Here is a 23,604-nt window from a genome sequence, read left to right as displayed (position 1 = left end):
TGCTTTCACACTGTTATTAATGTGAAAGCAAACAAACACATGGTCATATGCCATCTTGATTATTAATTTTGGAAAAAATCCATTGTTCCAGAGGTCACTGTCTAGTGGTCATGTATTATTTATCAGAGTTTTAGAACAGCATTGTTAAACAACATTGAGTTTGTTTCTTAAAAGAAATGTTTAGTAAATAAAACTAATACATGTTAATAAAATATGTTATTACAAAGGAAACCTATATTAAATAGGCCTATTTTGCTTTTGTGATTCAAAATCATTTACCCACGACTAACATTTTTGAACTGAAATCTATTCACAACAGTACAGATTCTTTAAGTTAGTCGTGATTTATTAAAATTAAATTTGATCACTGCTGTCAGAGAGCAATGACTGAATGACAGCGACAACCTACGCTGATCGTGGAAATTATTCACTTGCTGTCTATTCTCTAATTTGATTGGATGGTGTTCTGAAGGGCGTGACAAATAGTTTATATACTGTCCGTTGATTCGCTGAGAAAGCTGTCACTCGACTGACACCGAGTCCCCTTGTCTATCGTAGTCTCAGTAGAGAAAGTAATGAAGATGGAAGGAGGTGATATTGTTGAATTATTGAGGAGATTTATGGAGTAGCTAAGTGATAGCCGTTCACTCCACTCGTCGGAACGATAGAGGACAGTGATACCGGGAAATTGACAGATAGCATGCCAGTAAGTACACTGTAACTTCCTTAGTTTAGTTAGTGTCGCGCCTTAGCCGAGCTAGCTAACTAGCTAATCTCTAAGCAACCGCAGTGACAGATCGAAGTCATTCAGCAAGCCAAAATAGAGAGTGTGTGACGGCGGAGGATTAATTTACAGTCTCTGACTGATATTGGTTAAGAAAATACCCTGAAGGAAATGGTCGTGGGACTTCCTAACGGTTTCCAATGAGCTAGAAGTACGTTTAACCACATTTAACGTTGTTTAAACAGTCAGTGTGGCAAACTAGCGGGTTAACAGTGCTCAGGAATAAGGTATATTTTAGTCATGTTAGATAACATGACACTGAGCCACAGATAATATGTGAAGGCTTCTAACATGTTATGTGGCTAACAACATATCACTCCGTATAATTTTCTACTGTAGCCATATCTGTTATCTGTTTTGGCAGACTTTGTACCTGACTTTATCCTGTTCAGTAAGAGCTGAGCGTGTACTAAGATTCCTCAGGTGATTCCTCTGTGTGTTTGGCAGGGGAAGTGAAACAACAGCAGACAAGTACGTTAGATAATGCGTTGTTAGGATTTTTCTAATAGCTGTCATGTGATGCAGCTTTTCGCCCTGCCACTAAGTCACTTCTGGGGTTTCCTGTATATTAGTGTGAAGCTTTGCCACAGCCTCACAGCTACATGCTGTCAAAATTAGTTTCCCACTCTGTGTCCTTCACAACAACAGGCACAAGTTATTGTTAGATTAAGTTATAATTTGTGACCTGATTCATAGGATGTCTTTTGCTTCTCATGTACTTGACATTAGGAAGAGTCTTTGCCTTTAGCAATTGATGTTTTTGCTGGATGGTTGATTGTGCACTGTCAATGTGGTATCATTAGCGCGCAAGTGCCTGTGTGCATGCTCAGATGCATAGAAAGCAAACACATACTTGTTATTGTGGTGCATCTATGCCTGCTTGTGTATCAGGCCCCTTAATGCTTTTTGACAATAAAGCGCAGCAGGTCATGGAGCAGGAAGATAGTGCAGAAAGATAGTCACCCATGCCTGTGGGGTTGTAAATTATCTCGGCAATTTGAACAGTAAAAACTGTTGAAGTCCCTGGTGCTTACATTTACTCCTCAATAAAATTGTGTATCTAGAATCTTTTGTTGAATTTGAAAGTCGAATTTCAGAGCAAATGCCATCATTGCTCCAAGATGTAACAAACATTAAGCCCATTGAGAAATGTTGAAGATCTACCCTCTAAATGTGTTTGAATATGACATTATGGGGTTGAACATGAATAGATTATGAGTCAGTTAATTGATTGTGACAAGTTAAGCTGAAACAAATGAGTGAAAAAGCAGAAAGAGTGTTAAAAAGTCTCCTCGGGCTCAGTTGCTGCAGGAAAATGAGAACTGGAGGGGCAAGAGGAATCACAAAGATGCATCACTGGCTTAGAGGCAACGGAGAATAGAGCGTAGGCTGCTATAAGAGGATTCCTTGCTGTCAGATCTCGGTCTTCCTCAGCAGCAAAAACCACACACACAAACCACAGACTCTGTTGTCATGTCTACTTACCTACAGGCTGTCCTCTGCTGTGTGTCTATGTGTGTGTTTGTGTGTGTGTGTGTGTGTGAGAATGGTTTAAAAACAGAAAAGCACAATCCATCTATTCATCCAAGCTATAAGCAACCTGCTATTGAAGAAGACCTTAGGGGAGAGCAAGGTGGGAGGTGATGATGCAGTAGGGTTACCCGCAGGGCAGGATGGTCCAAATAAAGAAGATGGAAACAGACAGCATACAAAGGAAGTGATATAAACTGAAGAGATGTGTCAAAACATAATGTATTAGTCCGTGGGAATGGTGTAAACAGCTCTTGGTAGGGCAGGTAAACAGAAGGTAGGGTCAAGTTGTGTACTTTATGTATATTGGGGTCTTTTGGGGCCACAGTTATATGCCTCCACCTTCTGTTGGACACCCCACAACACCTCACAGTACAACATTTTAATTCCATTCACTTGACAACAAGATTGCAGTCACCAGCCTTGCTCAGTCACTGTCACATGGCTAGTTACTGGTCCTGGTTATATGGTTGTATGGCTTTTAGTGGTTTGGGTGTGTCTGTACAACAGCAAAAGTCAGCTGTGGATACTGTGGTAGTTAAGGGTGTAGCTTAAAGTCTTACTAAGGCAGGTGTTGGTGTCAATATCTTGCTAACCAGTAGTTTGTGTGCCTACACCCTGCACCACAGGAAAAAGCAGCTGGGGCAGCTCAGCTGCTCTTAGAACCACCCACTTCTGTTTTCTGTCTTCCCTCCATTGGCCTACTCACTTCCTCAAAAAGAAGTTTCCAAACTGTGTGTGTAATAGGAAATGAGGTAATCAGCAGATAGGGATTCTGTGTGTGTGAGTGTGAGTGCCCCTCTAATTCATTTTTACTTGGACCTGTTTTGGTTCTGTCTACCAGCTTTCTCAGGCAGGTATGTTAGTTATGTTCTCACTTTACCTTTGAGCACCTGTTAAAATGTTTGTGTTTTGTGTGTTTTTTTTTTATCTTAGTCCATGTGAAGATTTTAGTGCAATATTACGTTTGACTGCCTCAGGTGTTTTGCTGTGACTCTGTGAAGACATAAAAGCAAGCACACAACCACACTAGGAATGTTCACTCAAAGGAGACCTGTTTGTGTTGGACAAAGTCTTCAGAAGGAGGAGTCAAATATAAGCTCATTTAGACTGGCAGGCCAGTGTGTGTTTGTGTGCATGTGTCAGAGAGTTAAGGAGCAGTGGCGTAGGTGTAAAGAGGGAATGAGCTGTCAACTTTTGCTAGCTCACAGGAACAGGTTTTGTCAAACCAGACATTGAACAAACACTGTTGCATGCACACACTTGTGCAATACATAACATGTTCTCTGTCACTTCTTGACAAATAATTGGCTCCATCACAACACAACATTTGAAAAACTCAGTTTGGTTACTTAAAGTGTTTGTTGTTGCTCTGGCCTGTTTAGGTTACGGGGTGGTGTCAGTGTCTTTCCTTACCTTCTGTGCTGCTCAGAGGCTGGGAGGTTGCCAGAGGCGGCACAGATCGAAACCTAATGAACTCTCTCCTCTTTTATTGACCCTGCTGTCTCACTCCTTTTGAGTTATTCATCCCCTTGAGTTGTCATACATTTCTTTCATCCCCCCTCTCTCTACACATCCATTTAACTATTGATCCCCTGTTCTATTCATCATCCTGCACTGCTTGTCTGTACCCCTCCTACATTTATTGTGCATATACTTATTCATCTCTTGTTGTGTTTATTTGCAAAGCCTGCTCAGCCACTTATCCTTAACACTGTTTTATTCATGTGTGTATGTTGGTAAGTGTATTTGAGCTGTGCCAAGCACACTTGCCAGCTGCTGCATTATTTGTCCAAGTTTACTTTTTTGGCAAACAGTATATTGATTTTTGTCATGATCTTAATGTTTATAAAGACATGTAGATGGCTAACAATTTAACCCATGCAGGATGGAAGGCAAACATCTGCCTAATAAGATTAAGATAATTATGCTCTATGGTGTACTCCCAGGGCAATTAGTATTCTATTTTCCTCCACCACATGATTGTGGCATGATTGTGGCAGTCTGCAGTGTGTTAATAGAGCCGAGATGTCTTTGAAGCAGTGTTTTATGTGGTAGTTGTAGCACTGTCTCTTGTTGAATTACTACCATTAGTAAAAAAAAAAAAAAAAAAAAAAAAAAAACATTGCTCTGTGAAAATTCTGAACAGCTTTCTCCCCAGATTTTCTAACATCTTATAGACACAATTATTTGTAAATTCAGTGTTAAATAATGTGTGCATTTGTACTTGTACTTTCTTTTTTTAAAAATAAATATATATATGTATGTAATCAGAGTTTTCTGAGCATCACATCACTCCAAAGCTGCTCAATGTGGTCTTACAAGTGTCCTTTTTCTGGATTCAGATGATGCAGATGGCACGCTCCAGATGCAAGAACGAACAGAGTTTGATAGGTTAAATGTTACTGTGTAGGAGGAGAATTTGTCCCCTTACAGGACTGACTCACACACACACTTTAATCACAGCCTTTTTTGTTACTCAAGTTAGCCTGCCATTAAAAGGCATATGCTGGCTTTAGACATTGTTGTCTTCCTTGTTGTCTCCACCAGCATGAAAAAATAAAACAACAGGCTGCCACAAAGGACTAATTTCTCTAAATGCAGGCTATTCTGCTTTATAATCCTTCCCCATTTCATGAGTCACTGGCACCCCTCCCCCCTTGTCATTCCTGTCATTGGTACAGTCCAGAAATAGGCACCTGGCTGCCATAAAGGGACAAGAATAATACAAAATAAAGCATTTCGATGTATAAAAGATGGATAAAGAGGCAGGGATGAAGATGTGTGGGAGGATGAATGGAGGACAAAGGGAACCTGGGAGCCAGAACCATGACACAAATATTAAACTTTTTGATAATTAATGTCAGTTAATCAGTTGTATAATCTGTAATCTGGTTTATTTCTGTCATCATTTCCAGAATATAATCTTTCACAGCCAGCCATGTGAGCTGAAATGTTAATACTTTTTAAGATGAGACTGTGCGAAGTGAAGGAGTAAAAAAAAAAGATGGAATTATGCCATCTTAAGCCCAAATCTAAGCACATGTTTCAGGGTGACGAGTGTGCACATAGAAGGACTGCTTCCTCCTTTTCCTCCGGCTCTATTACCAGTCATACCAAAAATGGACTTTGTTTCTGCATTCAGCAGGCAATTTAGCCTTGTACTTGCGCAGGGAACAACAAACCCTTTAATGAAAACAGATAATCCATCAGAAATTCATGTCTTAGGTCAGCGACTGTCTAACATTACTTTCACTTTAATTAAATCACAAAAGGCAAAATTGAAAAGTTCAGTGTGCAAGAGCCATTGTCCTTCAGGATTAAAAATCACAGACGTACATGCAGGAAAAGACTTGAAGCACGTTTTTTTTTTTTCCAGAAAGATATTTTGAAATGTGGTTATAAATAACAGCATAATAGTTTTTGTTGTCTGTGTCTCAGTAGATCTCTTTCTTCTATTTCATCTCTTCCTTTAAAGTGACTACAGGACAAAAAAAGGGTTTCAAAGAGAAGCAAGATGCATGCAAAGAGGGATGTTAGCATGCAGACAGTGTAGGTACTGTGATTGAAAGCCAGAGATATTAAAAATAAGAAACACACAGGGAGGCAAAAAAGGAAGGAGCAGAGGATTCTACTAAAGTATGAAATAGCATTTTTTCTGTCTGGCTCTGTTTATAGATGTCTAAACTGTACATCCTGTTCAACGTGCAGCTACCATTCAGCTGTGCCATTTTTTTTCCCTCATCAGCACTTCAACAGTGCAGCCAGGAAAGCTTTTTTTCTGTGTGGGTGATTTTTAGATTTGAGAGCCTAAGTTGAGAAGGTACTTGCTGCAGAGGTGTGTGTCTGGAGAGCAATGAGAGGGGAAACTGGAGGAGAGCGAGGGGGAAGGAGAGACCTGCGCTTATTTTGAGCATTGAATTGAAGCCCGGAGCGTGTTCACTCACAGTCCTTCACGATCATGATTCCATTTGCTCTTTGTGAAAGAATATTTTTCACCGAGACGATGGCAAATAGATGGCTAGCTAACATGGATGGAGCTTTGTGATTGCCTGTATGTGTGTGGCTATACAGGTGTACACTGTACAGTATATTTGTTGCATGTCAATATAATTATGCAGATTGTGTATTTATAGAGCATTTCCTTCTTTCTTTCTTTCTTTCTTAGGTAGAGGTGACGCCACTGCAAATGAGGGAACATGTTGGCTATGGACCAAGGAGTGGTGGAGGAATGGCTGTCAGAATTTAAGGTACTGCTTCCCTCTCTGTGTCGTATGTGTTACTGCTCCTTACTGACAGAATGTATTTCATCCACATAAACAAGTACACTCTCTGAAGTGCTTTGTTGCCAGGAAATTACATGCTCCTACTCAACGCTATGTGACTGGCACCACAGCTGCAGCTTAGTCAGGAATAATGATAAAGGACCAGATGATATTTTTCTGTGTGAATATATATGGACCAGTCTGCTGTTCCATCTTGTTGAAGTTGACCTTAAAAAAATAACTTGACTGACAGCCTCTCTCGAAACACAACCACTGTTTGTCTCTGCAAACTCTATTTTTAGGGCATTTTTCCTCAGTTACAGCAGCAAAAGTGAATGTATTGTTTTGCAAACTCTTTTAAAAATTGACCAGTTCAAATTTAGATGATGTCAAATATTTGACTTCCCAGTTGTCACTTCTCTACTTATCATGCTGTGCGTTTATTTTTGAAATATTACTAATATTTAAGTTTGGGTTTGTGTTTCAGACCCTTCCTGACAGCGCTGTCTCCACTTATGCTGCTTCACTTAAAGACAAAGGTGCCCTGGTCCCTGCTCTCTACAAGGTCATCCGGGAGAACTACAGTGATGTATGTACACACAAATCAATTTAAAATACTATGTTTTGTTTTTTTGTACTGTTTAGTTGTTGTACTTCATGTTATTATTTTTTTAATTTTTGCTTTATGGATCTGTCAGACTGTCAAACCCATTGCGCCTCGCCAACAGTGATGTGCTTTATCCAGCTTTATTGATGTGCCATAGAGGCAAAATGCAGAATTAATAACAGTTGCACTGGCACGTGTTGTGTGTTGATTTATTTACTTTTTTTGGCTTTCTGTCCTTCCCAGTTGCTCGAGCCAGTGTGTCACCAGTTGTTTGAATTTTACCGGAGCGGCGAGCCGCAGCTGCAGCGGTTCACGCTACAGTTCTTGCCAGAGCTCCTGTGGAGCCTCCTGTCCGTCAGCGCTGCCAGAGACCCCCACACCTCCGGCTGCATTGAGGCCCTGCTGTTGGGCATTTACAACCTGGTAGGGAAGAGGATGAAAGCATTTGCAATTTAAATGTTTACAGGACCAGATTTTTAGCTTGCACATGATCGTTTTGGGCATTATTGTTAGAGGATAACTGCTTCTGTTAATAACAATAAAAGGCTCTCAGTGTGATAAGCACAAAATAAAGAAACACAAGAAAAGTCTGATCCTTATTACGTTTGTATAATCATGCACTTACCAAAGCAGGCGACTCAACTGCTCAGCTATTTCTATGATCTGCATCATGTGTTTACTTCATGGCCTGTCTGCCTTGGTAGATACTGTGCATGGGGAGTATCAGAAACACAATGACTTTGCACATATACATTATGGATGGACTGCATCTTACAAATGCCCATACGGTTCTCAGAGAGGGATGCCAGCGCTAGTAAATATTAAAGAATTCTGAGTTCTATTTTCATCCATTTTGCCTCTGAATGTTCTATCTATCAGCTAAGTGCAGCACTTCCTCTCTGAATACCAGAATAGGTCAGCTGTCACTCAGCATACTGGTTGATTCCCATTAATCTGTTTGACATTAACATGCACACAGGGGACAGCAAAACCCTGGGGTTTGTGCATGTGTGTGCACACAACATTCACTCAAATAACGAAGCACTCGCCAACAAACTGAGTGAGGCAAAGGAGACCCTGAGGTTCAAAACACAAACGCCCACGCATAGCACATGAGTGTGCTTGAAGAGACCAGCACACACTCTTTGGAGAGAAAAAAAGCTTGTTTTTTGCCCACAGAGAAATGTTCTTGTCTGTCTGTCTCCTTCACAGGAAATAGTTGACAAGGATGGACAGAGTAAAGTGTTATCTTTTACTGTTCCTTCTCTCTCTAAACCCTCAGTGTACCATGAGGTAAGTATCCTGTATAGATATGCTAATCTTTAATTTATATTTGCAAGAATGCAGTTTAATTGTGATGTTGCTGCCTCTAGCCTTCAGCTATCGGCTCCATGGCTCTTACTGAAGGAGCTCTAGCCAATCATGGCCTGAGCAGGGTGGTGTACAGCGGGCCACACCTCCAGAGAGAAACTTTTACAGCACAGAACAGGTAAATGTCAGCAGAGGTTGGTTTTAAAGGGTAGTGGCAAACAGCAACAACAGACTCACATAAAGATGGATAAACAGGCACTTGTAGGGTTATTAATGGCTAATTATGTTTGTGCATGAAGCACTAGTTTCTGTGATGACCCATGGCAGTTGTCCTTGGTTTGTTGGATCTGAAGATGTTATATTGTTCTTAGGGTTTCTTAAATGAACATATCCGCAACAAATCTCTGGAGGTTGCAGTGACCTCCTTTTTAGAACCGTTTTCCTTTTCTATCTGGATATAAAAAAACACTTTTGCATTTCTGGTTACTTTCTAAACAACTAGCAGAGCATTAGCCTTTAAAAAATTGGCACCCCAATTTTGTTGTTGTTGTTGTACTGTTAATTTAAAGATTCTAGTATTTCTTTTTGTAATGTAATTGGACATAACATGTTATTAATGGCTTGTTTATGTTATTAAGATTTGAGGTGCTGACCTTCTTGCTGCTGTGCTACAATGCTGCGCTCAGCTACATGACCTCAACCTCACTGCAGTCCCTCTGCCAACTCAGTTCCAGGTAAACAACACACACAGATCAGCATTTTTAATATACTGTAGCATTCATGGGTCACTTAACTTGATGACTTTTTACAGACACACATGCATGCTTTAGTACTTTTTGACTTTGGTGTCCCTCTCATCATAGTTGTCATCATAGATGTTTTTGTGGAGGCTACAGATCCACGCTGGTTTCTGAGCTCCTGCTTATCTGATTCTTCTATAGACTTTTTTGTGCCAGAGGGAGCCAAGATACTGCTATTTGGCAACGAGCTGCAATGTACACACACACATCCCAGCTCAGTGATTTTGGTAATCTTCCAACTGCAGCTGAGCATTGGTCTGATAAGCACAGAGCTGAAGCAAAGTTTTCAGCTTTGATTTCCCCTTGACAGTTGTGTCAGCTGTGTGTATTATTTTACAGTCCCCACAGATTTAAATGTATGGATGGTAAATCACTTTTACTTGATTGCACTGTAATTTGTATGATAGTTGCATGAAAGCAGTTTGCTAAATTAATGTAGGAGACTGGTAAATAAATTATGTAACACTGTATATTGTGTGAGTGCATGGAGATGTGCATGATTGATTATATGGTTCAATTATTTGTTTGTTATGGTGTGCCAGACCACAAGGAACTAATGACTTAATGGAGCTGCAACGAAGGTGCCCAATGGAGTAGTTTCTCTGTTTCACTGATACTATGCTGTGTTTTTGTATTGGGTACCCTGCAGGGTGTGCATATGCGGTTACCCACGGCAACAGATGCGGCGCTACAAAGGCATTAACGCACGACTGACGGTCACGTCAGAGTTCCTGGTTCAGCTCATCACAGGGATCCACTACGCCTTGTAAGTGTGAACATGTGCAATCACATACAGCATAGCTCACCACACACTGTTTAGTTTTTATATTTCTTACCCCATGTACATCTATGTGTGATCTGTAGTTTGTCATACATCTGTGGCATATGCCTTATATCTTGCATGTGGATTTAAAAATTAAACGGTTTCTGATCTGTTGACTAATATCTTTAAGCTGTAATTATTTGAATATGTATAGTTGGATGGTCTGAAGTCTAATCCTCTTTATTCTGTGTATTAGTTACATGGTGCTTCTGTGTTCCTCCCTGTCTGTAGGTGTAACGGTGAAGTTGAACTGGGATCCAAAGCACTGGATGACGTTCTGTATCGGTCCCAGCTAGAGTTGTTCCCTGAAGCTCTATTGGTGGGTGCAATAATAATTTTCTACTACTATCATGTCTCTTATATACTCTCAAACACACTCCCACACCCAATGTGCATGTGTGTGTTTGTGAGAGAGCATGTGATGGAAATGCACATGCTGACCTGTGGTTTTGATTCATGCACAGTATGCTGTATTGTGTTGGTCTCTGTGTGTGTCAGAGACTGCAAGCACAGTGTAATCCCACTAGATTATTTACATGCTTTCCGCTCTGCTCTGTTAAGCTGTAATCCTTGAGGCCCAGGGAGTAGAGGATTGAACCTAAGCTCACAGCATTACTACACAAGTCAAGGTGTGCTCCTCTATTACAAACAAAGCACACAGCATTTGGAATTATATTAGCAGGAATTGGGTTTATGTCCAAGAATATGTTTTTTTAGAATGGTGGTAAATGCACACGTCATATATGGTTCAAATATATAAATATATGTTTTATATATATTTTTTGTGGGTTTGTTTGTTGCAAGCACACCAGGTGCCTGTTAGCTTAGCATATTTGGTGACGTGTCTCTCACGAGACCAGTGTTCTGTAACTTCGCAAACAAAAGACGTGTTGTGTTGTGACCATGATGCTTTCTTCATTTCTTACGTATTGAACTGTCACATGATCATTAGTACCCCTTGAGATTTTCGAACAAGAGCAGAGGTTAAATTGTGTAATGCTGTTATATGGAGGGAATAAGACTTCTACTCTACTTTAATTTCTGGTCTGCATGACTCTGTCATTTAGTCCTGCACTTTCAGATGCTGTGCAGCATAAGGAGGGTGGTAATTGAATTATTGATAGGATGTTATTGGGAACTCACTGACGTGTGTGATCATTGCATACCAGTTTGCAACTAGATCTTTGTAATATACTGACCCTGTATATTTTCAGGTGTGAATTTAATTTGAATTAATTGCATTTAGCTACAATCCAGCGATTAAACCATCATTAGCTACTTTCACAGTGGTCACACCATAAGACTTATCATTCTACCAGCTTATACGGTGTAACAATTACGTAACTGCCTGTACCTTTCACATAGAGCAGGGAGCCAGAATAAAGGTGCAACAATCCAACAATGAAAAAGCTGGGTGAAATAGTGTTGTGCCAGTTGGATGTTGAATCCAAACATGTGCATTTAGTTTGCACTCCCAAGACATTCATCTCAGTAACATGATGATTGCCAAACAAAGACTAAATCAAGCTAGGCTAGTTGCTAATCGTCCTGCAGACCCGTAAAGCTCTTGTCTAACTCTACAATCTTCTTATTGATATTTGTGAATATTAGGGGTGGAATGGTTCACCAAATCCACGGTTTGGTTCATATCACGGTTCTGAGGTCACGGTTTTCGGTTCGGTTCTGTTTACCATGTTGAGGTTTTCTGGAAATACCAGATGAGTATAAAATACATAGCCTATTTATCCAACATTCAACATATTTACGAATCAGTTCAGTGTTCCCCTATCATTATATCAGGTCAAGTCAATTTAATTTGTTTTTAAATTCTAATAGCACCAGATCATAGACACGTGTGCACACACCGTTAGTGCACACCGTTGGACAGAGAACGTGTGTTGTGTTGTCCACCGTTGCTCATCACATGCTAGTTGGATAGCCTGAAACTGACTATGCTAGGCTAAGCTAACTTATATAATATAAATATAATGCTATTTACATCCCGTTCTATAAGCTGTGACAGGACCTTCGGCAGCTTTGCGCACGATTAGACGCAGAGTGGGTCTCCTCTGCTCTGCCTGCAGCTGAAACTGCTGCGTGAAGCTACTGTCAGAGTGAGTGTTTTGAGGCGAGAGAGGAGCTCACGGTCGCTGCTTGTCAAGAACAGTAGCCTGACTGCAGAATGATACGTGCTTTCACGTCAGTTTCCAAAAGTCACCAGAGAGACGCCAAGTTGCCAACACTCATCTCCATGCTGTGGTAAAAATGCCTCTCTGCATTACTTGATGCACATGTCCAGTACCGAACAAAACACTCGCCCCGAACCGAAACACGTGTACCGAACGGTTCAGATTTTTTTCCTGAACCGTCCCACCCCAAGTGAATATGTTCTTCTTCTGCTCCTCTCAGGTGGGTAATGCCATTAAGTCATCACTGCATGGTGCTGCACTGAAGAGCAACAACAAGGAAGGTGCACGGAGTATCCAGGTGGAGATCACACCCACCTCCTCTAGGATCTCCCGTAACGCTGTCACCTCCCTATCTATCAGGGGACACCGCTGGAAGAGACACGGTGAGACACATACACAAGAAACAAAACCTAAACTGATGACTAGACGCAAAAATGTAGCAACCCACTCAGAAGAAAGACAGAACAAATCCACGCCAAAGGAGAGAGCTTTACATTTAGGTCTCCTCATTGATCATTTACCCACTTCACTGTCTTACACTGTGTTCATTAAGTGTTGTTGTCTCATATTTACCCATCCATAGCTTGCTAGCCTATACAGTCCACTCCTCCATTGTACAATCTGATTTTGCAAAACCATAACGATAGGTACAGACCAGACTGAAATTCAACAAGGCATTTCAACTTGATTTGACAAAAAGCAAAAAACAGGAAGCCAGAGTGCAGGTTTGTTCTTGTAGAGGACGATACAAATTTCAATTTTTTTATGTAGTGTCTGCTTTCTGCAAATTATTTTTTTTAGAATGTATATAGAATTGTGTGCTCTCTAAATGTGTGGGTTAGAATTAAGAGAGAGCTGCTTTTTTCCCAGAGTACAGATAAGTCAGGTAAATTACAGCCTTCAGATAGTTTAATGAATAGGTTTCATCTGCAGCTGAACACCCGCTTTTCATTTCATGGATCCAGCTTTATTGAGCCCTTATCAGAGCTGCTTGTTACGGCATAAAACAGCTTTTGTTGTGAGTAGATGATAGAGGAAAACATCATTCAATATTCATTCATGTGAAGGGAGTATTTCATTGAAATACTATGTTCATATTCATCTTCGTATTGCATGTACTTTATCCATGTTTTATGTTCTGATCACTATGTTTTTTTTTTCTTTTTATTTTTCTGCCATTACATTGATTACCTCTGTGTGTCTTGTGTTTTTGTGGTCATGTGTGCCTGTGCACCTGGCCGTCTTTTTTATGTATGTGTGCATGACATGTTTGTCTGTGTGTTTGTGTTTGTGTGTGTATATATATGTCCATGTACTGTCCCACTGCCCCCCCATGCTCCCCTTCTACCAGAGTCCCAGGAGGTGAGTGTAGACAATGAGGCTGCGCTGGGGGGCGTGGCCATCCCAGAGATCAGTGTGACAGGAGTGAGCGGCGAGAGAATGCCCAATGGAGACTCCATGCGGCCACGCACGGACGGCCGCACCCAACCCGACGGCGACACGTTGGGTGGCGCCTCTGAGGTCAGCCTGGACCCCCGAGGTCATGACTCTGGTACACGGGGTCAGGAGGTCAGGAGGCAGAAGTCTGTGAGGCGAATGGTGGAGAATGAGGGTTCTGGGTCGGCCTCCACAGGGAGGAGCCAGTACTAAGGTCCTGCCCCTCCTTCCCCCTGCCCCACTCCCGGGGTAACCTAGGTAACCATGTGTGGGGAGCGTGATCTGAAAAGCTGCATGATAACTTCCCCCTTTTACCTTTTGCACTGGGTTCCAACACAGTCTCTTCATCCTAATTGCACTATTCCTTTCATCTGTCTATCCAGCGTCATTCATTCATTTACTCTCTCCTTTGCGGCTAAAGCTTCTTCATAACGACTCCTGCTGAGATTCTTATGATTAATTATTTAAACTATAACTGAATAACAGATCAATAACCAGATGATAAAAAAAATGCATAATAATGAAATGTGCTTGACTAAATCATGAATCAAAATAGTGTTGTGTTAATGCGGAGCAAAATGTAGTTTTACAACAAATGACGCACTTTTGCTTGTTTAGTTAGTGCAGTCAGTCTGAAGCATATAATCTCACTTAAGTCCTGATGACCTTGAGTCATAAAGCTCAGATATCATTGTTCCAGGAGACTGACGTTGTTTCTTAAGGAGTCTTAATTTTTTTTTTTAACTGGAGGAAACCGTACACTTGGTCTCCTACTTAACACTTTGCTATGCCTCGACAGATTACTTCCTTCTGACTGTTAGCTAGGAGCTGGGGAAAGATATGCGGGTCTTGATTTTTTTTTTTTTTTTTTTTTTTTTTTTTTCCTTCCAAGCAAAAAACACAACAGTCTGATGACTTCAACATAATCTGATCAGGAAAAACAGGACCTGCCTATCTGTCTTTTTACCAGCCGTTGACTGGCATTCTGTTACAGTGATTAGCATCAGATCAGACATGTGTATTCGTGAATATGCAGGTGGTTGGCCGCTCACATGAGTGTGGATGCATGCCTTAAAGAAAGCAGGAAAGGCGTTTGTGTGTGTCTTTAGAATCAGTAAAGAGAAACAGGCAGTTTGCTTTCCTCTTCTTTCCCTGTGTGGTCCTTCCTAGGCTTGTATAGGTGCTGTCTTCTCCTGCCTTTGAGACAAAACATGCAATCCTATGCCACTAAATTACTGACTGTTATCTTACACTGCTGCTTCTTATTCTAATGTGTGTTAAAGTGGAATTTACACTGTCTTGTCAGGTGGCGAGATGTCCCTTTTAGCTGAGATTACAGTGTGAAGGCGCCATCTGCTGGACAGTCATATACCTCCTCTGTCATCCAGCCACAGTTTCATGCAAACAATTAATACATTACAGATTCTACATAATCTTAAAAAAGCTTGCATCCATTAGATGGCTGGATGCCAGACGAGAATATAAATTACTGCAGTTTTTTTTTTTAATGCGAGTGCTTTGTGGTACCATCTCTGTTTTTATCACAGACGCAGTGGATTTGGGTTCCCCGGATGAGCTGATGGATATTTCAGAGGTGGATGAAGGGGTTTGGCCGGGTGGGGTGGGGCCGGACATGACCCCACCAACCATCACTATCAGCAACAGTGTCACTACATTGAACCTGGGGGCCAAAGCCATGAAAAAGTGTCGGCTTGGCGGACGCACCAGCAAGGACAAAGACAAGGAGCCGGGACCTCTAACAACTGGCCGGGCTGCCAGCGAGAACACAGAGCTGTCTGTCAAGCGGCTAACACTCACTTCCAGCCAGTCTGTGCCCAAGGCCGGAGCTCTCACCAGCCTGACGCGCACTGCCAGCGCAGTCTTTTCCCGCTCATTCGAGCAGGTGGCCAGTGGCAATGCCCCTCCAGCCAGTAACCACACTGCCTCCGAGGTTGGCCGCTATTCCTGCAGCCTGCAGGAGGAAGGGATGGGGTACTTAAGTCCCACGCCAAACCACACACAGCGGTCCCCCAGCATTAGCGTGCACTTTGGCTCTGACCTTTGAAGTCTTTGTGACTCTTAACTGTATCATTTCTTATCCTGTGACCCTGTACCTGTGACCTGGAACTCCAAGCCATGCCAACTGCAGTGGACCACAAACACATGAAGAAACACTCCCACTGTTTCCCCAACCACTCCATCTTATTGGTGTCTTTAGTTCTCTGTGCTGTAAACAGCCCTGCTGTCCTGCTTTTGTCAGACATCTGAAGCACAGTCTGCAGTCTTCTCTAAACCTGATGGTGGGGCAGGGTGTCATGGATACCACTTTCAGCATGACTGACTTCAGCAGTGCACTGTGCACAGGGTGCACTTAAAATGGTTATGATGAACTATGTGGGAAAAGTATTTGGAAAGGTCCTGGAAGTGCCCTGCATGGCTTTTCCATACATCCATCCACTTTTAAAGAAACCAAGCTTGACAAATGATGACTTTTGGGGGAGGATGGGTGTGTATGATTTCAAGTATTTTGCACATGGGTGAGCAAGTGAGTTGTGTTTTCAACTTTGGTATTTTTTAATGAACAAAAGAGCTTTCATTCTCAAATTGTATCTCTTTCCTGTAAGATACATGCTTTGTTGCCCCATTAAGTTTCCCTCTCACCACTTGTGTTGCCACCTATATAAAAAAAAAAATACAAATACCTGCAGTTCATTGTGATTGGATCTGGGGTGACAAGGCATCCTTCCCATCATCTGATCTTCCCAGCATTACTGCTGCTTGTAGTACTTTTAGTGATGTGTTTCCTGCATCCCTTCTCATTGTTTACCACACCATGAATTCACAAGTCTTGCTGATTTACTCTAGTATTAAGAAAAAAAATAAACCTCCAACCCTGTACTACATTTGATGTCCTAAATCAAGCATTCATGTTGCCCCACCTTGAAGCACACTTGTATTCTGTTGTCTGTGTACTAGAGCTGTTGAGTGTTCATAGCTTGATGGGACAATAACAATCACTTTGCTTTGTGTGTGTGGGTTGACAGAATGTGAATTGATAAGCTGTCGTTGTACATCATGCTGTTGTACTAAAGTTGGTTATATTGGCCTTTCTATGTCTGAAAATAACTCACTGCTACAACTTCTGGGAATAAAGTGTTTCTATATTTCACTTGGTGCAGTATTACTGTTGTTTTCTGCCAAATATGCTTCAAACATATGATGACCTGAGCCAGGCTATATCCTGTATGGGTTAAGGCAGGCTATTTGTGTGCTTTGTACAATTATCAGTTTAAAAACAAGGAACTGAATGTCTTAATTTCAGAATGCATGTTTTACAACAGCTAAAAACAATAATTATATTTGACGCATGGTCCTGTTTAATCAAGAAATAATGGTCATTGCAGCAGACTAGCAGTTACAGTTCCTGACCACTAGATGGCGATCAATAACAAATGGTGAAGGGAAAGGCTCTGCCTACGTCACTTCCTCTTCCCTGCCCTTGACAGCAACAGAAGCCATCCTCGCCATCTGGGAAAAATACACATGGCTAAAATAAGCAAAGAGACCAAACAGCGGCTGCAGCAGCTGTTCCAGTGCGGCCAGTTTGTCATCCGATGGGGTTTTATCCCAACCGTGCTCTACCTCGGTTAGTATCCAAACAGAAGCAGGCAAAATGCGGCCAGCTGAAGAGGCATGCTACGCTAATGCTAATTTGTTAGCTCAGTCATTTAGCCTTAAACTATAAGTACCAACACATGTTGTTACAGTTGTGCCCTTAACAAAGACAGCACGTTTTGTTTGCGTTGACTGAATTGTAGTAAGATAAACATTATTCCTAACGTATTAGTACGTTTCCTTCTGGGGAAGTTGTGTTGTGCACGCAAGCATAATCTATGGTGGATGTGTGAAGGTAAAGTCATCTAGACTTGGTACGTTTTGGGCCATTAACAGCAGGGATAAACCCACTGAGGTCCTCAACCACATACAAACCTGCTTCAAGCTCTTGAATGAAGTCATACACTGCTTTTCTGTGAATGAGTCCAGGCTGAAGTCATTGACTGCCCAAAATTGCGTAATGAGAGAAAGTTATAGCACACTGAGATAATGTGAGCAATGGAAAACTATTTTGGGATTATTAGGACCCAAGAGATGGATCAAAAAGTAGTCCTTGGTGGAGGAAGGCAGTATGAACTGGGTAGGAAGTAGGTTCAGTACTGCGCTTCTTCAGACATGCCTGCAGACGTCTTGTTCACCAAAATACCTCGATGTGGGTCAGAGTAAAGTTGGGGAAGTTGAGGCCTTTGCATAGCTGTGGTTTGAAGTACAGAGTAAATGGGGGAAGTTGAAAATTTGTATGTGACCACACAACTGGTGGACTTGCCTGTGAGTGAATCTTCTGCAGCTTCAGCACATTGGAAACACCGATGCTGACGGCATACTTTCCCTCATCTATTTATTCGCTTTTACATACTTTTCTCTCCTGCAGTCAGTTTATGTAGCCTTTTATTTACTTCTTAATCAATTTACTTGACTAATATATTTGCCAGTCAAATGATGAACCTTTGTCGGGTTCATATTCTCTGGGGATTTGAAGATTTTTATTTAGAGGTTTTATCTGGCATCTTACAGACTAATCAATAACACTCTAATAAAAGTAGCCACTTGTTACTTGCGGTCAAGAGAACGCTTGTAGGTCACTGACTGTAACTTATTAGCGTATTTAAAGATATTGGGGAAATGAATGTGCTGCTTGTTACGTTTCAGATGAAAGGACATTATAGTTTTGTGATGCAATGATGTAATTTAATGAAACTGGGATGTTTTGCAGGGGCTGACAGACTCACTGAAATGACTCAGTGAATGTTTTTCTGTCACCCACTCAACATACAGATAATTATCAAGGGACAACAGTGGCGCAGTGGGATAGCAGGGTTGTCCAATAACCGGAAGGTTGGTGGTTCGATCCCAACTCCTCCCTAGTCACTGTTGTGTGTTCTTGGGCAAGACACTTCACCCTAGCCTGTGGCGCGCCTTGCTAGTCATTGTATGACACTGCTTGTGCAGCAGCCGTAACGAATTTCCCTCTGGGATTAATACAGTATCTAAAAAAAAAAAAAAAAAAATAAAAAAGTATATTCTTCCAAGCGGTCCAAAGACTCGGCATGTATCTTTTATAAAATGTAATCTAGTCTCCTCCAACTCTTCCTTGTGGTTTTGTTTACAGGTTTCAAACGAGGAGCAGATCCAGGAATGCCTGAACCAACAGTCCTAAGGTAAATAGTTGTACTTAACCCCAACAATGTCTTGTGTAGCTGTAAACATAGTTGGGAAAGTTAGGTCTAGGCATCGATAGACAGATATAAACTTCATCAGTCCATCATTAGTTTTAGATTCACTTGTGTTGGTGAGCCTTCATTAGGTTGAGCAGTGCTCACATAATCCTTCTCATGCACTCCGATCCATGCCCCCCCAACCTCCAGCCCACTCCCCCGCACACACAGTGAAACAAACAGAAACTTCCGCAACCACAATTTACAAACAAGTGGCCATAAATTACGTACACCGTGCCCTTGGGGATAAGGCCTTTCCTTCCCAAAATGATATAGGGGAAACAACACTGATAGAGAGAAACCTAACATTTCCCCCTTGAGCAAGTTCTGAACATACAGTGCTAGGGGAGGAAAACCTTTTTAAAGACAGAACTGTAGGTTAAACCACACTCGGGGTGGGCGGCTTCCTCCCTAGTCAAACTGCACGAGGGGACAGCACAAAAAAAATGTCAAACTGTTAATGTTAAATACAATCGTGTTGCCAGTAACCGCAGATCAGAGCGTCAGTTCAGGTCTTGACACAGACCCTCTGTGACCTGTACTGAAAATGAATTCATGTTATTCTTAAAAATGGGGATGTCTCCTGTCCAAAGACCTGATATTGGACTCGTGTGGGTTAATAATAAACAATAAAATGGTTATGTCCCTTTTTAATGATGTCAAGCAGTCGACAATGTATCATAAAGCCCATCAGATGTAGCATCTGGAGGGGATGTTATTGAGTTTATCTCATTTTATGTACTTTCTCTAGTTTGCTATGGGGCTGAGGAACATCTTGATGCAGCCAATCGTCTTCTTTCATCCAGACCATGTGACACACCTTACATTAGAAGGACTGGAAAATGGACAACCCCTCTGTCACTCAATCGGTATCACACCGCTCAATGTCTGTGAATAATGAGCAAATGATGCCTGTTCAGCTATTTTCTATGGCTGTTGTACATGTACAGGGCCTTGTTCTGTGTCTGTGCTATGATATGAAATGTTGACTGGGATAGGAGTATTTGTGTGAATCTTCCATGTCATGTTTTTTTTTCTCTTTTTATTCCTAATTTCTGAATATAAAATCCTCAAAGATCCGACCTTCCTGTCTCGTCTAATCCTTCATCATGTTGAAAAAAATCTGGATATAATTGTAAAGATTTAGTGGAAAATATTGCATCAGAGTATGGTTGATTCATGTTTTTAATGCCTTCATTTTAAAGTTAGGGTAGGCAGCCAGATTGCGAAAGTAAACACACGCCCCTTTCTCTTGGAGCTCACCCTGAAGCCACGCCTCCAATCACATGGACGCGCATTACCTGAAGACGAGCTGTGGTCTGTGACTTTGGCCATCATGCACGTACCTCTCTGGTGCGCTCAGAGCAGGAAGAGAGTGACAACCAGCCAATACTCTGTGCAGGGTCGTCCCGGAGAATTGGCTGTTTTTAGCGTTTTATAGCTTCCACAGATGATTAATATTCTTTGGTTTAATGCAAAACTGCCGAACTAATTGGTTGCTATGGGATGGTAAAGAGAAGGTACACTAATTTAACAAAAAGTGCATCAGAATGAAATCTCCTACCCACCTTTGAAGTGTTGGAATTTTCACTGAAATGACTGAATATGCCAATTTATGGATCACTTATAACCTGGTCACATATTTCAGTCTACATTGAACACACAAGAAGAATATTCTGTGTTTGTAAGAAGTGTTTGAATGAAGGAACTTGTCTCTGATATATTCACTTTTTTTATTTCTGCGTGTGCACTGAACAGAATCCCACCTTCAAGGCACTCGTAGTAGCAAATATGATTGATCATCATGCTGTCATGCAGTACATTCAGGTGACATGTAAAAACGAGTATAAAAGTTTTGCTAACAATGCTGCTCCAGTTACTTAAAATCGTCAACAAAATTAAATACAAACTTTTTCTGTTGTGTTTAGCTCACAGTCATAGATTGTTGTTTAATAAATAACACATTTTAGTTATAAATAGTCTGAATAATTAATATTCAATGTACATACAGAGCTTAAACTTAAATTCTGAGAACATGGATTTTCCTTCATAGCCAAAGTATGTTATTTTCATCTTTTGTTTTTTGTTTTTTAACATGTAGCAGTACCTAGCGTCCTGCATATTACTGCTCCTCTTGGCTGCTCCCTTCTACAAATGGATCTCTTGCCATCAATGAGGAACAAGTGAAGGTGGTGCAGGATTCTGCGTGCAGCTATCTTCCTGTTGTAGTCATCGAGGCCGTCAAAGTCCTTCAGCAGGTGCTCCTCCTGGCTGCTGGTCAGCGGCACAACCAGTGCACGGTTTTTCATCTGACAGCCAGAGGAAGAGGATCATGAGACGAATATAATGAGAGGAAGGGCAGTTGTGGGGGTGGGATGTAATTACTATTAAGTCAGGCTCTAGTGTGGTTTAAGTGAAGAATCTAAGCACATCTTCCACCTCAGGCTTCATAAATGTGTGGTTGTGGTTCCTACCTTTTGTTTTATCTCCTCTATCAGATAGCCACTGTAGCTTTTGGCTACAGAGACGTAGGGTTTGCTGGGGTATTCTCTCTCTGCGTGCCTGAGGAGAACCGTGTATTTGAGCAGGCCCTGTGCCAACCTCTGAAAACAAGCCTCCTGGACAGAGGAGACATACACAGACAAATCGTCAGTCAAGTGAAGCCCATCATCACACTCATTGTGTTGTAACAGGATCAGGAAGGAGGAGACGGCACCTTGCTGAAGTTGGAGTCTGGACATTTTTTTGGGAATGAGGATGAATCATGGTCCAAAATTGCCACGTCTTCAGGGAATTCCTTTGCAAACTGATAAAGGGGAAATGATGGATGAAAAAAAGTATTATTGTATGTGTGTCAAGAGGATGAGACTGTAATCAGCCAGCTTTGTAAATATTGACAAAAACCTCTTACCTCCTCCTTGTGGGATTGGAGTGTTCTAAGAAGACACCTCAACACCTTGGAATTGCTCAGCAGGTCTGAGGTCTTCTCCCCTTCCTCCTCACCTGAGGTGTCCCCTGCCGGACTCTCGGTGGTTGTGTCTTGAAGTGGTACTCCGGAGGCGCCCAGCATCAGCAGAACTACCAGCACTGCTGCAGGGAGAAAGTGTGAGCCTGCTCGGAGAGGACAAAAAGCATGAATGAATGAAAAGAGGAAGATGGTGCAGGAAACGTGTCCGCCACAGGCTGCAAATCACTTACTGAATTTAGAGGCCATGACGCGATGCTGGGAAGCACTTGTTGAGTTTCTGCTTATGCTGAGGGCTGCCAGGGCCAGACAGAGTTTGTCTCCCTTTGTGATGGACTGCTAATTTATAGGGTGTTCTCCAGCCTGGAGGGATTTCCCAATACTTAAATTGCAAGCACAAAATTCTTTGCGTCAATCATATGTGGGTGGTTGATGCAAAATGTAATTAATAATGTGTATAAAGTGATATACAAATCAGGCACCTCATTTAAATGGAAAGTCCACTCAAAGCCAAATATTTGCATAGACCATAGAAGAGATATTTCTGCCACATTCTTTGTAGTGCTTCCATATATTCCCAGGAAGGTTCACCCCAAGTCACATGTGTCCAGTAAACATTATCCAGACCCACCAGCACCACCACACGGGCAAGTATTGAGCCATTTAGAGTCATAGTAATGTAAGATAAATCTGTTTCCACCAAACACTTGGAGCTGCGTGTAGGAGCAGCCAAACGTCTTGGATCATTTGTTATTAATTCATGTCTCCTGATTGTCTGCTGGGAATAAACAGGTAAAAATAACACAGGTGTAGCAGGCTCTTAAACCTGGAGGGAAAAACACCTCTGGACTGTGACACGCAAGGAAGGAAGTACAGGAACCCTAAGAACTGGCCTCTAAACATGAGGTCAGCTGAACTAACAGGAAGACAGAAACATGAAGATGCACGAAACTGAACCAAAAACCAGCTGGGGGAAAAAATAATATTACAACAGAATACATCATTCAGTGAAAAAGTAGTCAGCACATAATTGTTAGCAGTCACCAGGGAGGGAACTACAGTCAAGGGTCAGTGTACTGTTCATATGATAGTGCACAGTGCTGATGTTTTCTGTGTGAAGTGTCACATCATACACTGTTCAGTTGTGTGCTTAAGTATAGATTTAGTATATATCAGGTTAGGGTTAATATCGGAGGTGAAGGCCAGTCAGGATGTCAACATGCCTGAACTCTTGATTTTTTTTTCACAACTAAAAAACTGGAATTTTCTTTCTTTGCAATGATGCAGCCAAAAAAAAACAAGTCACAGGTGTGACTCACTCATGGAACAACAATACATCCCGGTTTGTTTCCAGCTCACAATTGCAGCTTTTCATTCATATTTCCAAGCCACTGTGTGTGCAGCTCTGTGGCAGATTAGTGTTGTGTTATTCAGCGTTGTATCCGTCACAGATCTGTCCTCCTAGACCTCCTCGAGTGATAAGAAGAAACCTGTAGACAACTATTGTCCATGTTTCTTAGTGCTTCCCTGATTTATTAATTAAACTCCACAAAAATGACAAAA

The 23,604-nt window shown here is 41.6% G+C and overlaps 3 protein-coding genes across 5 annotated transcripts; 2 read left to right on the top strand and 1 right to left on the bottom strand.

Annotated features, from left to right (window-relative positions):
- Positions 1-530: 530 nt before the first annotated feature.
- Positions 531-16,852, top strand: hycc1 (hyccin PI4KA lipid kinase complex subunit 1). 3 transcript variants are annotated; one of them, XM_028395638.1, is made up of 12 exons: positions 531-706; positions 6,483-6,564; positions 7,067-7,168; positions 7,430-7,609; positions 8,399-8,479; positions 8,560-8,675; positions 9,136-9,231; positions 9,947-10,063; positions 10,352-10,439; positions 12,530-12,692; positions 13,661-14,004; positions 15,294-15,433. In XM_028395638.1, the coding sequence occupies exons 2-11, from the start codon at positions 6,514-6,516 to the stop codon at positions 13,957-13,959; spliced, it is 1,293 nt and encodes a 430-aa protein (XP_028251439.1). In that variant the 5' UTR covers positions 531-706; positions 6,483-6,513; the 3' UTR covers positions 13,960-14,004; positions 15,294-15,433. The 3 variants fall into 3 exon arrangements, with proteins under 3 accessions (XP_028251439.1, XP_028251455.1, XP_028251448.1); XM_028395647.1 differs by lacking the exon at positions 531-706 and adding an exon at positions 3,093-3,171; XM_028395654.1 differs by lacking the exon at positions 13,661-14,004 and having other exon boundaries at positions 15,294-16,852.
- Positions 16,853-17,234: 382 nt separating this feature from the next.
- On the top strand, positions 17,235-20,158 carry tomm7 (translocase of outer mitochondrial membrane 7 homolog (yeast)). The gene is made up of 3 exons (XM_028399282.1): positions 17,235-17,392; positions 18,971-19,019; positions 19,828-20,158. The coding sequence occupies exons 1-3, from the start codon at positions 17,290-17,292 to the stop codon at positions 19,841-19,843; spliced, it is 168 nt and encodes a 55-aa protein (XP_028255083.1). The 5' UTR covers positions 17,235-17,289; the 3' UTR covers positions 19,844-20,158.
- Positions 20,159-21,166: 1,008 nt separating this feature from the next.
- Positions 21,167-22,356, bottom strand: LOC114432195 (interleukin-6-like). The gene is made up of 5 exons (XM_028400061.1): positions 22,275-22,356; positions 21,988-22,187; positions 21,793-21,882; positions 21,551-21,694; positions 21,167-21,385 (listed from the first exon to the last, which is right to left on the bottom strand). The coding sequence occupies exons 1-5, from the start codon at positions 22,288-22,290 to the stop codon at positions 21,167-21,169; spliced, it is 669 nt and encodes a 222-aa protein (XP_028255862.1). The 5' UTR covers positions 22,291-22,356.
- Positions 22,357-23,604: the final 1,248 nt, after the last annotated feature.

The sequence above is a fragment of the Parambassis ranga genome, chromosome 2 (assembly GCF_900634625.1).
Source record: "Parambassis ranga chromosome 2, fParRan2.1, whole genome shotgun sequence".
NCBI lineage: Eukaryota > Metazoa > Chordata > Actinopteri > Ambassidae > Parambassis > Parambassis ranga.
The sequence above is the reverse complement of the archived record's forward strand: the minus strand, read 5'-3'. Positions and strand labels throughout refer to the sequence as shown.

Coding starts and splice junctions, on each gene's coding strand:
- hycc1 (XM_028395654.1), top strand. CDS start 6,514: ATGTTGGCTATGGACCAAGGAGTGGTGGAGGAATGGCTGTCAGAATTT. Junction 8,676..9,135: donor ACTTTTACAGCACAGAACAG/GTAAATGTCAGC, acceptor TATGTTATTAAG/ATTTGAGGTGCTGACCTTCT. Junction 10,064..10,351: donor ACAGGGATCCACTACGCCTT/GTAAGTGTGAAC, acceptor CCCTGTCTGTAG/GTGTAACGGTGAAGTTGAAC.
- tomm7 (XM_028399282.1), top strand. CDS start 17,290: ATGGCTAAAATAAGCAAAGAGACCAAACAGCGGCTGCAGCAGCTGTTC. Junction 17,393..18,970: donor CCCAACCGTGCTCTACCTCG/GTTAGTATCCAA, acceptor TTTTGTTTACAG/GTTTCAAACGAGGAGCAGAT.
- LOC114432195 (XM_028400061.1), bottom strand. Junction 21,695..21,792: donor CAGACTCCAACTTCAGCAAG/GTGCCGTCTCCT, acceptor TCCTCTGTCCAG/GAGGCTTGTTTTCAGAGGTT. Junction 21,386..21,550: donor TAGAGGAGATAAAACAAAAG/GTAGGAACCACA, acceptor TCTGGCTGTCAG/ATGAAAAACCGTGCACTGGT.